This window comes from Hyperolius riggenbachi, chromosome 11, assembly GCF_040937935.1.
Source record: "Hyperolius riggenbachi isolate aHypRig1 chromosome 11, aHypRig1.pri, whole genome shotgun sequence".
In the NCBI taxonomy this organism is placed as follows: Eukaryota; Metazoa; Chordata; class Amphibia; order Anura; family Hyperoliidae; genus Hyperolius; species Hyperolius riggenbachi.
In genome coordinates, this window is record NC_090656.1 from 153,671,585 (window position 1) to 153,684,563 (window position 12,979).

The window sequence follows — 12,979 nt, forward strand, 5'->3', positions numbered from 1 at the left end:
TCTATGACAAGAGGGCATATACTGTAATTATTAAATATTGGGCTAACAATTAGTGATGGATGTAAAACAGAAAAAATGTACCTTTATTTCCAAATAAAATATTGTCATCATACATTGTACTAGTGATAAAATGTTAACGTTGCAATAACCGGGACAAATGGCCAAATAAAAATGTGTGGATTTTATAACTATAATGGCTGCAAACTAAAAAATGATGATTTTTTCAATTGTCATTATTCCCATCATAATGCATTTAGAATAAAATAATTCTTAGCATAATTTACCACCTAAAGAAAGCATAAATGGTGGCGGAAAAAACAAGTTATAGATCATTTCGTTGTGATAAGTAGTGATAAAGTTATTGGGGAATGAATGGGAGGAGCGCTGACAGGTGAAAATTCCTCTCGTCCATAAGGTGAAAAATACCCACGGGCTGAAATGGTTAAACACTGGACCATGCTTGAACAAGCTGAAGTGCTAAAAATTACTAAGGTCTTACCTTAAGTTGCCCTACAACCATACAAAGTATTCCGTGATCAGGTGTTGGCTGATGATCTTGTGAGGTGATGCTATGTTGTATCTTCTGAAAGGGAAGCATCTAAAGGATAATAATAGGCATGTCAATATGAATGTGCATTTCAACAACAAAAAGTGAACATAAAGCAAAGAAAACATAAAAAATGACTAAGGGTTGGTTCCCGCCGTATTTTTAGGCCAAACTGATCTGGTAAAGCAGATCTGGTTTCCACGTCACCGGATCTATATGGCTTGGTTCACACTGGCAAACTGTTCCGTGAAAACGGATCTGATCACCGGTTGATCGGATCCGTTTTCACTCCATTTGCCACTCCAGCAGGTGAGGGAGGGAGCAGCAGCTGGGCGGGTGAGGTAGTGTTCAGCAGCCAGGCAGGTGAGGGAGGGTTTAAAAAAAAAAAAAAAAAAAAAAAAAAAAAAAAAAAAAAAAAACTTACCCAGGAGTCTTCTTCATTGCAGCCGGGCGGTAGAGAGGGTGACTTCCAGGCGTCAGTCGTCTTCCGCATCATGTGACCAGTCACATGACGCGGAAATAGACAGAAGACTGAAGCCTGCAATGAAGAAGACGCCTGGGTACGTTTTATCCCTTCCTCACCTGCTCGCACGGCTACAGCACCCTCCCTTACCCACCCCGCTTAGGAACAGCCCGGTTCGCGTCCCCACACCCCCCCCCCCCCCCAGACCCTCCACCCCCAGTGGATTTTACCCTCCGAAAAGTCACTTTCTGGTCCACTGGGCTCAAAATTGTAGCTGCAGCAAAGTTGTGGTCTGTTCAGCAAAATGTACGGAACGGATCCGTACGAACGGACGTATTTGAACGGTTCCATAGATTGGCATTGTTCTGTTTGTATAGTATCAGCTCCGTTCCGCCTATGGTCCGCTTTTTAAAGAGTAACCGTCGGGCATAAAATCGATTATTTTTATCTGGTAAACAAAAAAAAGAGATATCAGCAGCACCACTACAGTGAAAAAGTTAGCTCTTTTATTAGTGCAGTAAAATCATGTGGCAAAGATAGAGCTGGAGGCAACTACAGCCCGCTGTTTCGAAGCGACATGCTTCTTCTTCAAGTTGCAAGCTCATAATGACAAACAATGTTCTCATACCTTCTTAAATATGGCCACACATTCAAATGTCAGCCAATCCACAAATGAGACTTGAGAAGTGACCAATCAGAGCAGACCAAAAGAATGGAGGACCTGATGGGGAACTTCAGTACACAGGAAGTACAACCCACAAGTGACCTCACTGCAAGAAAACACTCCCATAAGAAAAACGGCTGCTAAACCACACCCAAAACGGACCTGATGGGGAACTGCCATGTACGCGTAAAAATCACCTGATGCGTAAAAATGTACGCATAAACCCCAAACGCGAAAACGCATGAAAAAAGTATGCTAAAGGCATCCACAATGAATGCCAACAAGAAAAGACGCGTAAAAATATACGCAAAAAAATCTAGGAACGCATGGAAGAATAATGCGTAAAAACCTCTGAATAAATGCTAACAAAGCGTACGCGTAAAAAGATGGGAGTGGCGTATAAACATACGCAAATAGTTAAAGTAAACACTACAAAAGACAAAAACCAGTAAAATATACATATGCAAAAATGTACAAATATTGATATGCTCTGATTGGTCACCGCTCATGCATAAACACAAAGAACCTTAATCACATCAGATATAGAAAAGTACAGGAACAACCTTAAGAAAATGTTATCTCAGAATATAAATACTAGATGCATCCCATAAATTATTCCAAAAATTGCCGAAAAAACCCCAAACCTATGTTACTGGTCCTGATTGCCACCCAGATCCGAATCTTCTTAAATACAAAACGATAAATCGTACTCCCTATTTAAACCTCCTCGACCTACAGTTCCTAAACGTCTAATCCATCCTGCTTCACATTTCAGTAATGCTTTCAATCTATCCCCACCACGTAATGTCCTAGGTACACTGTCTATGACCTGTATCCTAAGTTGTGACACTGAATGTCGAGACTCGACAAAATGGGACGACACTGCCTGTTCTCGATTCTGACCACGTATCGCACACTTGTGTGATGAAAGACGTACACGTAAAGATTGTGTCGTCATGCCAACATAAGCTAAGCCACAAGGGCATTTAATAAGATACACTACATATGTTGAATCGCAAGAATAGCGTCCACGGATCTTAAACTCAGTTCCCAAAGATGGGTGATTAAAACTATCACCTTTGGCAATATGGCTACAAGCATGGCAACTTAAACATGGATAAGTGCCAAATCTGCTCGCCGAGTCAGTAACTACAGGTGTTGTCCCATACTTGTCTCGTCCCATTTTGTCTCTAATTGTGGGAGGTCTTTTAAAAGACGGAAGTGGGGGATATCTGAACTCATGAACTTGTGGGAAGGACTGGCGTAAGAGGCCCCAATGTTTCCGTACAATGGACCCCAGCTGAGCACTGCAGGCATTGTAAGTGGAAACAAAGGGGAGTCTAAGGCCCTGCTGGCGTCTAGGTCTACTATCCCGTTCTTTAAAGGTATGGTCAGGATAACCTCGTTGCTTGAATTTAGTAACAGTCTCCTGGAGTCGTTGGTCACACATAGCCTGGTCAGTAACTATCTTTGAAATTCTCGCAAATTGTCCTCGTGGGATGTGTTCTTTCACAGAACGAAGGTGGAAACTAGAGAATTCTAAGAGGGAATTACGGTCAGTAGCTTTAACGTAAAGGTCTGTGATAAATTCCCACCAAAGAAGAAATAGTTCTCCTCAAGAATAATGCGTAATAATTCAACCGCGAACTTCCTATGTGGAGTCTTTGGTGGGAATTTTTATAAACAGTTGAGAGGAACGGCAATGGGCTCTAACGTGGCCCCCTCCTACGCTAATCTTTTCATGGGCCTCTACGAAGAGGCATTTGTATACCAAAGTATGTATTTCCGCCGACACGTCTTGTGTTGGTGGCGATACATCGATGATGTATTTTGCGTGTGGAGGGGGCCACGTTCTGAGCTCGACCTGTTCATATGTGAGTTGAGTAGTAAATGTCCAGCTATTAGATTGACTGCCCACTCAGATTTAGAGCGGGTTCCATTTCTGGATACTATGGTGATCCGTCAGGGTAACCATTTTATCACAGACCTTTACGTTAAAGCTACTGACCGTAATTCCCTCTTAGAATTCTCTAGTTTCCACCCTCGTTCTGTGAGAGAACACATCCCACGAGAACAATTTGCGAGAATTTCAAAGATAGTTACTGACCAGGCTATGCGTGACCAACGACTCCAGGAGACTGTTACTAAATTCAAGCAACGAGGTTATCCTGACCATACCTTTAAAGAACGGGATAGTAGACCTAGACGCCAGCAGGGCCTTAGACTCCCCTTTGTTTCCACTTACAATGCCTGCAGTGCTCAGCTGGGGTCCATTGTACGGAAACATTGGGGCCTCTTACGCCAGTCCTTCCCACAAGTTCATGAGTTCAGATACCCCCCACTTCTGTCTTTTAAAAGACCTCCCACAATTAGAGACAAAATGGGACGAGACAAGTATGGGACAACACCTGTAGTTACTGACTCGGCGAGCAGATTTGGCACTTATCCATGTTTAAGTTGCCATGCTTGTAGCCATATTGTCAAAGGTGATAGTTTTAATCACCCATCTTTGGGAACTGAGTTTAAGATCCGTGGACGCTATTCTTGCGATTCAACATATGTAGTGTATCTTATTAAATGCCCTTGTGGCTTAGCTTATGTTAGCATGACGACACAATCTTTACGTGTACGTCTTTCATCACACAAGTGTGCGATACGTGGTCAGAATCGAGAACAGGCAGTGTCGTCCCATTTTGTCGAGTCTCGACATTCAGTGTCACAACTTAGGATACAGGTCATAGACAGTGTACCTAGGACATTACGTGGTGGGGATAGATTGAAAGCATTACTGAAATGTGAAGCAGGATGGATTAGACGTTTAGGAACTGTAGGTCGAGGAGGTTTAAATAGGGGGTACGATTTATCGTTTTGTATTTAAGAAGATTCGGATCTGGGTGGCAATCAGGACCAGTAACATAGGTTTGGGGTTTTTTCGGCAATTTTTGGAATAATTTATGGGATGTATCTAGTATTTATATTCTGAGAACATTTTCTTAAGGTTGTTCCTGTACTTTTCTATATCTGATGTGATTAAGGTTCTTTGTGTTTATGCATGAGCGGTGACCAATCAGAGCATATCAATATTTGTACATTTTTGCATATGTATATTTTACTGATTTTTGTCTTTTGTAGTGTTTACTTTAACTATTTGCGTATGTTTATACGCCACTCCCATCTTTTTACGCGTACGCTTTGTTAGCATTTATTCAGCGGTTTTTACGCATTATTCTTCCACGCGTTCCTAGATTTTTTGCATATATTTTCACGCTTTTTACGCGTCTTTTCTTGTTGGCATTCATTGTGGATGCCTTTAGCATACTTTTTTCATGCGTTTTCGCGTTTGGGGTTTATGCGTACATTTTTACGCATCAGGTGATTTTTACGCGTACATGGCAGTTCCCCATCAGGTCCGTTTTGGGTGTGGTTTAGCAGCAGTTTTTGTTATGGGAGTGTTTTCTTGCAGTGAGGTCACTTGTGGGTTGTACTTCCTGTGTACTGAAGTTCCCCATCAGGTCCTCCATTCTTTTGGTCTGCTCTGATTGGTCACTTCTCAAGTCTCATTTGTGGATTGGCTGACATTTGAATGTGTGGCCATATTTAAGAAGGTATGAGAACATTGTTTGTCATTATGAGCTTGCAACTTGAAGAAGAAGCATGTCGCTTCAAAACAGCGGGCTGTAGTTGCCTCCAGCTCTATCTTTGCCACATGATTTTACTGCACTAATAAAAGAGCTAACTTTTTCACTGTAGCGGTGCTGCTGATCTCTTTTTTTGCTATTTTTGAACTTGATGAGCAACAAGTTCTGATCAGCTATAGCACGCTTGTCTCCATTGAGGCAGGGAACACACTTGTCTTTCAGTTTTCTGCGCGCGTTTTCCTGCATACTTTTTCTGCACACCAAGTGTGTTTCCATGCAGGAAAACGCGCGCGTTTTTTCACAGCAGCTGATGTAAATGATAGAGAAAACTGCCAAAATGTGCTGAACCAGGATGCAGAATGTCAGTTTTTTTTCTGCGTACGAACAACACAGTAAGTGTGCACTAGCCCATTGATTAACATGAGTTCTCAGTTTTTCTGTGCAGAAAACGCGTACGAAAACTGTCAAGTGTGTTCCCTGCCTGAGAGTGCTGGGTCAAACCACTTGTTTGTATCTGGTAAACAAGTAATAAGGATGCTTAGGGCAGCACGGTGGCGTAGAGGTTAGCTCACTCGCCTTGCAGCGCTGGGTCCCCGGTTCGAATCCCAGCCAGGGCACTATCTGCAAAGAGTTTGTATGTTCTCTCCGTGTCTGCGTGGGTTTCCTCCGGGCACTCCGGTTTCCTCCCACATTCCAAAAACATACAGATAAGTTAATTGGCTCCCTCTAAAAAAAAAAAAAAAAAAAAAAAAAATTGGCCCTAGACTACAGTACTTACACTACATAATATTGACATATGGCAATGGTAGGGATTAGATTGTGAGCTCCTTTGAGGGACAGTTAGTGACAAGATATATATATATACACTGTACAGCGCTGCGTAATATGTCGGCGCTATATAAATACTAAATAATAATAATAATAATAATAATAACCAGGCAATCCAAAAAAGTTAAAATCTATTACTTTTCTTATTGAGAAATGATCATTCCCCAGTTTACCTGACTCTTATTTGGTACACAAAAAGGAAGTTGCAGGGCATGCTGGGCTGTCCTTTTTTGCTTCTGTACTTCCCCTCAGATTAACTAATGCAGCCTGATTGGCTGAAACCTCTTTCCATCCGGTTTTCCCCTCCCACACCACTGTTCCTCTTTGAGGAGACTAAGGGAGGAAATGACATAAGAATTGGTTTCAAAATAGCCACACTTAAAAAACGGGAAATGCCAAGAAGGATTTTCTCTTTTATTGTAGAAAAATCACTAAACTCAAAACGTGGACAGTGCAATGCATACAGTGCTGTCCATAATTATTCAAACTCCTGGCAAATTTTGACTTAAAGTTACTTTTATTCAACCAGCAAGTAATTTTTTTGACGGGAAATGACATAGGTGTCTCCCAAAAGATATTAACACGATGTACAAGAGGCATTATTGTGTAAAAAAAAAATCTCAACCTTTACATTTGAGCAAAACGTGTCTAGTCCAAAAATATTCATACCCTTCACAAACTGTTACAGTCTGTGGGAAAATCCAAAGTTCTATACCATTCCAAATAGTCCAAGCTGCTCTAAAGCATCCTAATTACCAGATTAAATAAGAACAGCTGTTTTAATCAACTCAACAGGTAAAAAAAACAGCAGCTCTGTGCAATTGGTTTGTGGACTGTCATGGCTAAGACAAAGGAGCTCAGTGAGGAACTGCGGTTGTGCATTGTGGCTGCTCAGGAAAGGGCTACAAGGCCATTTATAAAGGTTTTGAAGTTCCAGTGGCTACAGTGCAAAGTATTAAAAAATACAAGATGTTCCAGGGCGTGGCTTGCTCATGGCATGCGTTGTAGGTCTCTAGACAGAGCTCCCGCTAACCGTTGTCCCTAAGCCCTTCAAAAGCTCACATTAGCTGTCGATTTGGTCCTCTATGGGTGGCAGAAAGAGGAAGGATAATCCTGGTGCTGAGACCCCCGCAAAGAAGGGTAATATACAGCAGTTTCTCCGCCCGCTTACCAGGTCCACGAGCATGGATGGGCTTCCCAAGATGGCACCTGAGGCGTCCAGCCTGACAAGGCCACGGCATCTCCTGGGAGCGTCTCTCTGCCGGACATCTCTACGAAACCTCCAGCTTCCCCCACCAGATCCGAAGGCGCCGACTCCTACCTAGAGGTTGATCTGCATGAATACATCAGATCTCTACCCACGAAAGACGACCTCGAAAGGTACGTGAGCCGCATAGAAGCTACATATCAGAGGGAACTGGAGGACGTTAAGTCTGAGATAAGGCATGTAGGCCACAGATTGGAGGAGACAGACAAGAGCCTGGAAGCCCTGGCACAAACTCAAAGATCTCAGCAAGCTACTATCGACAGACACACTACACAAATTTGTGACATTTTTCTTAAGATCGATGACCAGGAAAACCACCAAAGAAGAAAATCTGTGGGTGAGAGGTATATACCAGAAGTAACCAAAACCCCTGATCTGGCTCCAACTTTTATCGGCATATTCAACATGTTTCTGGGCAACCCCAAGGACTCTCCTATTGAAATTGACCGTGCACACCGCACTTTGGGCCCAGTAAGTACCGACCCTAAGAAGCCGCACAACGTGGTGTGCAGAATCCACTACTACAATGTTAAGGATGCCATCATGCTCACAGCCAGAGGCCACGTGGAGCTAGACGGCGCGAAAATCACCATCCTTTCGGATATATCCAGTCTTACTCTGCAAATGCGCCGAGTGGTGCGACCTATCTTTGAGGCCTTAAGGGAAAGACACATCCTTTACCGATGGGGTTACCCTTTTCAGCTACTGGTGAAGCATGAGGGCAAGTCCGCCTCCCTGACATCTCCGGAGGACCTCACTGCTTTCTGTGAAACACTAGATCGCCCACTGCTCCAAATCAAGGAGTGGCCGCTGGATGCCCCGGACAACAAGAACCCTCTTCCACAAAGACCCCGCTGGCAAACCATGGCCAGGGGTAACAGGCGCAGATCGCATTCCGACCAAAACCAAGATAACCATAATGGGTGAGATAATTCCTTTTCTCGTTTGTATAACCCACCTACTCCAGATGTTTTTTCTACGATTGACTGTTTGCCCCTTCTTACCTCCTCCTGCCCAGGCTACATGTGGCTGCCCCAATTTTCGCTAAGTTTACCCACATGTGCCTCAGATTTGTAAAAGACTCCTTAGGCCCATATGTCTTGTTACAGTTTCTTCTACAATGGTGGCCCCTGAACTTTGTTTTGCAATCATCAAGGAGGTTACTGTTATTCTCCCCCAACTTTGCCCTCATGCCTGTGTTTTACGGCATACTCTTTGCACCAGCTCTCACATTTCTGGGGTCGTACTGTCCAAGACTTGCACCAATTGTACCCTTTCTCACATGTGCAGTTCCTCATGTGACTATGCCGACTATGAAGATTCCATCGTTCTTCCACTCCGAATTTACCCTCTACCGGGACTTGGGGGGCACGGCTCCGGTCCGCCGTGTTAGTTCGTGGGCCTCCTTGCTCCAGTGCATTCAAGCCCTTTCAATATGGGGCTTTCTAGCCTTTTACAAGTGCTCCTTTTTGCTCTATAGCATATGTAATGTTTGCTATATGTTTCTTTGCTAAGTTTGATGTTTTCAGTTGTTATTCAAGTTGCTTGTTCCTACCAACAGGTTACCTGCTCAGTATGTTATATGCATTGTTGATATATGCCACTCCTATGCATGCTACTTTTGTTCTTATTTGCCACACACCAATTAGCTAGTTTTCTGGCTGGTTATCTCCTGTGTAATGCAGCCTGCAGCTACACATCGGACAAGGGGAGAGGATTGTAAGTGTGCTTTGTTTAATGTTAAGGGATTCAATAGCCCGGATAAAAGGTCTCAAATCCTCCATAATATGCATAAAGCTTAGGTAAAAGTATCCGGATTAAAATTAAACAAAAACTAAATGATATGAGGCTTGTAGATGCCTGGCGGGTGTTTCACCCAAGAGATAGAGATTTTTCCTTCTTCTTGGCTCCCCATAACGCTTCCAGCAGAATTGAGGTCATATTTAAATCCCACAGCCTGCTAGAATTGGTTATCTCCATTAGCATTGGAATCAAATTATGGTCAGATCATGCTCCGGTATTTTGCTCATTGGGGATACTGGTTGAGACTAGGAGCCTGTTTGGAAGCTAAACAATTTGCTCAAAGATATGATGTGCTCTCAAGATATTAAAATGGTCGTAGTAGACTTTGTTAGTACCCATGTTTCTGACGAGCCCTCACCTTCAGTTAAATGGGAGGCATTGAAGTGCACTATTAGGGGCCACCTGATCTCTCATGGTTCACGTCTAAAAAAGGAAAAGAGATTTAAAATATCACAATTAATCAATGAAATAACTACACTAGAGAATAAACTCAAAGGTGAAAGAGAGAATGCAAAGCATATTAACATGCTACTCTCGTCTGCCATACAAAAATTACTCTCTTTATTAGATGAAAGATCTTTAGCTCAAAGGAAAAGATTCCAAGGAATCCTCCATGAGAAATCCAATAAATGTGGTTCCCTCCTAGCTAAATATCTGCATCCACGTCCTATGTCGTCATTTATTCCCTCCATTTCTACTTCTTATGGCAGACTTGTCCACAAATCCTCTGACATGGCCAACAAATTCTGCTCCTATTACAAAGCTCTCTATAATCTCCCTGGTAAATATAAAGATCTCGACCCTGTGTCCCTTATAACTAAAATCCAATCCTATATAGATAAGACAGGTCTTCCTATCCTGGATTCTGAAATGGTAAAAGATCTGGAGAAGGATATCTCTGAGTCAGAGGTCCTTTCAGGTATCGCTACCCTTCAACCCAGAAAGAGTTCAGGCCCATACGGCTATACAGGGGTCTTTTACAAGGCATTCGCTAGTGAACTGGCCCCCTTAATGACCTCTGCCTTCAACTCAATTTCAGCCTCCCAGTCCTTCCCCAAACAAGCCCTGCAAGCCCATATAGTTATTCCCAAGAGTAGGAAAGATCCAAATGCCTGTGACAGGTACCACCCCATTTCCATTAATATTGATATCAAAATCTGTTCCAAAATTATCGCTGAAAGCCTTGAACATCTGACCATGCTTATCTATCCTGATCAAGCAGGTTTTTACCCCATCTCGTGAGGCTAGGGATAATACCCTCAAGACCATCTCCCTCATATACAGAGCCCAAATGAACCAAATCCCATTGTGCATTCTTTCAGTTGCTGAGAAGGTGTTCGATAGGATCCATTGGTCCTTTCTGAAAGAGTCCCTGTCACAGATAGGTTTGGGCCCCAACCTTCTTAATAAAATCTTGAGCCTCTACAGCAATCATTCTGCCTTCTACATCAACAATGGGACTAGACAAGGGTGCCCTCTCTCCCCTTTACATTATATTCTCTGCATGGAACACTTTGCCAGGGCCCTCAGCGATGACACTGATATTAGAGGTGTTCGGGTTGGGGATTCATCATCTAAATTGTCACTCTTTGCAGATGGATCTTTTACTATACATCACTGATCCTTTAACATCTTTACCCAACTTCCTCAAGTAGGCCAGGGAGTTTGGTGATTTGAGCAACTTCAAAATGAATTTATCCAAAACTGAAATTCTCAACATCTCCCTACCCTAAGCTTTTCTCCCCACCATCCAATCTTCTTTCCCTTTTAGATGGGTTAAAGAATCCATAAAATATCTGGGCATACACATTCCCCATGAGCTTTCCAATTTATTCCGCCTGAAATTTCCCCCTCTTTCTGACAAAATATTTTGCGTGCGACCTTTAACCACTTGCCGACCGCCTACTTCATATTGGCGGCGGCAAAGTGGCAGCCCCAGGACCACGTAACGCAGATTGGCGTCAGGTCCTGGGGCACTCTCTGGCCGGGGATCGCGCGCTGGGATGCACGCGCATCCGCCGGCAAAAGGCTCCGCCCACCCGCGACGTCAACCCGCCGGCCAATCGGAAGCGCCGGCGGGTTGTTAACCCGACGATCGCCGGATAGGAAGTGTATAATACGCTTTGTAATGTTTACAAAGTGTATTATACAGGCTGCCTCCTGCCCTGGTGGTCCCAGTGTCCGAGGGACCACCAGGGCAGGCTGCAGCCACCCTAGTCTGCACCCAAACACACTGATCTGCCCCCCCCTGCCCCCTGATCGCCCACAGTACCCCTCAGACCCCCCCCCTGCCCACCCCCCAGACCACCGTTTGCACACAATCACCCCCCTAATCACCCATCAATCACTCCCTGTCACTATCTGTCAACGCTATTTTTTTTTTTTAGTCCCTAAACTGCCCCCTGCTCCCTCCTGATCACCCCCCCACCCCTCAGATTCTCCCCAGACCCCCCCCCCCCTGTGTACTGTATGCATCTATCCTCCCTGATCACCTGTCAATCACCTGTCAATCACCCATCAATCACCCCCTGTCACTGCCACCCATCAATCAGCCCCTAACCTGCCCCTTGCGGGCAATCTGATCACCCACCCACACCAATAGATCGCCCGCAGATCCGACATCAGATCACCTCCCAAATCCATTGTTTACATCTATTCTCTCCTCTAAACACCCACTAATTACCCATCAATCACCCCCTATCACCACCTGTCACTTTTACCCATCAGATTAGACCCTTGCGGGCACCCAATCACCCGCCCACATGCTCAGATTTCCCTCAAACCCCCCCTTATCGATTCGCCAGTGCATTATTTACATCCGTTCTTCCCTGTAATAACCCACTGATCACCTGTCAATCACCCCCTGTCACTGCCACCCATCAATCAGCCCCTAACCTGCCCCTTGCGGGCAATCTGATCACCCACCCACACCAATAGATCGCCCGCAGATCCGACATCAGATCACCTCCTGAGTACGGCGGTACGGCGGTACCACGTGTGGCACTTTTTTGCACCCTAAGTGCGCTAAGGGGCCCAAAGTCCAATGAGTACCTTTAGGATTTCACAGGTCATTTTGCGACATTCGGTTTCAAGACTACTCCTCACGGTTTAGGGCCCCTAAAATGCCAGGGCAGTATAGGAACCCCACAAATGACCCCATTTTAGAAAGAAGACACCCCAAGGTATTCCGTTAGGAGTATAGTGAGTTCATAGAAGATTTTATTTTTGTCACAAGTTAGCGGAAAATGACACTTTGTGAAAAAAAACAATTAAAATCAATTTCCGCTAACTTGTGACAAAAAAAAAAAAAAATCTATGAACTCACCATACTCCTAATGGAATACCTTGGGGTGTCTTCTTTCTAAAATGGGGTAATTTGTGGGATTCCTATACTGTCCTGGCATTTTAGGGGCCCTAAACCGTGAGGAGCAGTCTTGAAACGAAATGTCTCAAAATGACCTGTGAAATCCTAAAGGTACTCATTGGACTTTGGGCCCCTTAGCGCAGTTAGGCTGCAAAAAAGTGCCACACATGTGGTATCGCCGTACTCAGGAGAAGTAGTATAATGTGTTTTGGGGTGTATTTTTCCACATACCCATGCTGAGTGGGAGAAATCTCTATAAATTGACAATTGTGTGTAAAAAAATAAAAAAATTGTCATTTACGGAGATATTTCTCCCACCCAGCATGGGTATGTGTAAAAATACACCCCAAAACACATTATACTACTTCTCCTGAGTACGGCAATACCACATGTGTGGCACTTTTT

General features: G+C 43.9%; 1 protein-coding gene across 1 annotated transcript in view; it reads right to left on the reverse strand.

Annotated features, from left to right (window-relative positions):
• NUTF2 (nuclear transport factor 2) overlaps positions 1-12,979 on the reverse strand; it is a 161,862-nt gene that overhangs the window by 57,942 nt on the left and 90,941 nt on the right. The window contains exon 3 of the mRNA XM_068260422.1: positions 500-598. Coding sequence (XP_068116523.1) covers positions 500-598 — 99 coding nt within the window. The remainder of the gene's footprint in view (positions 1-499; positions 599-12,979) is intronic.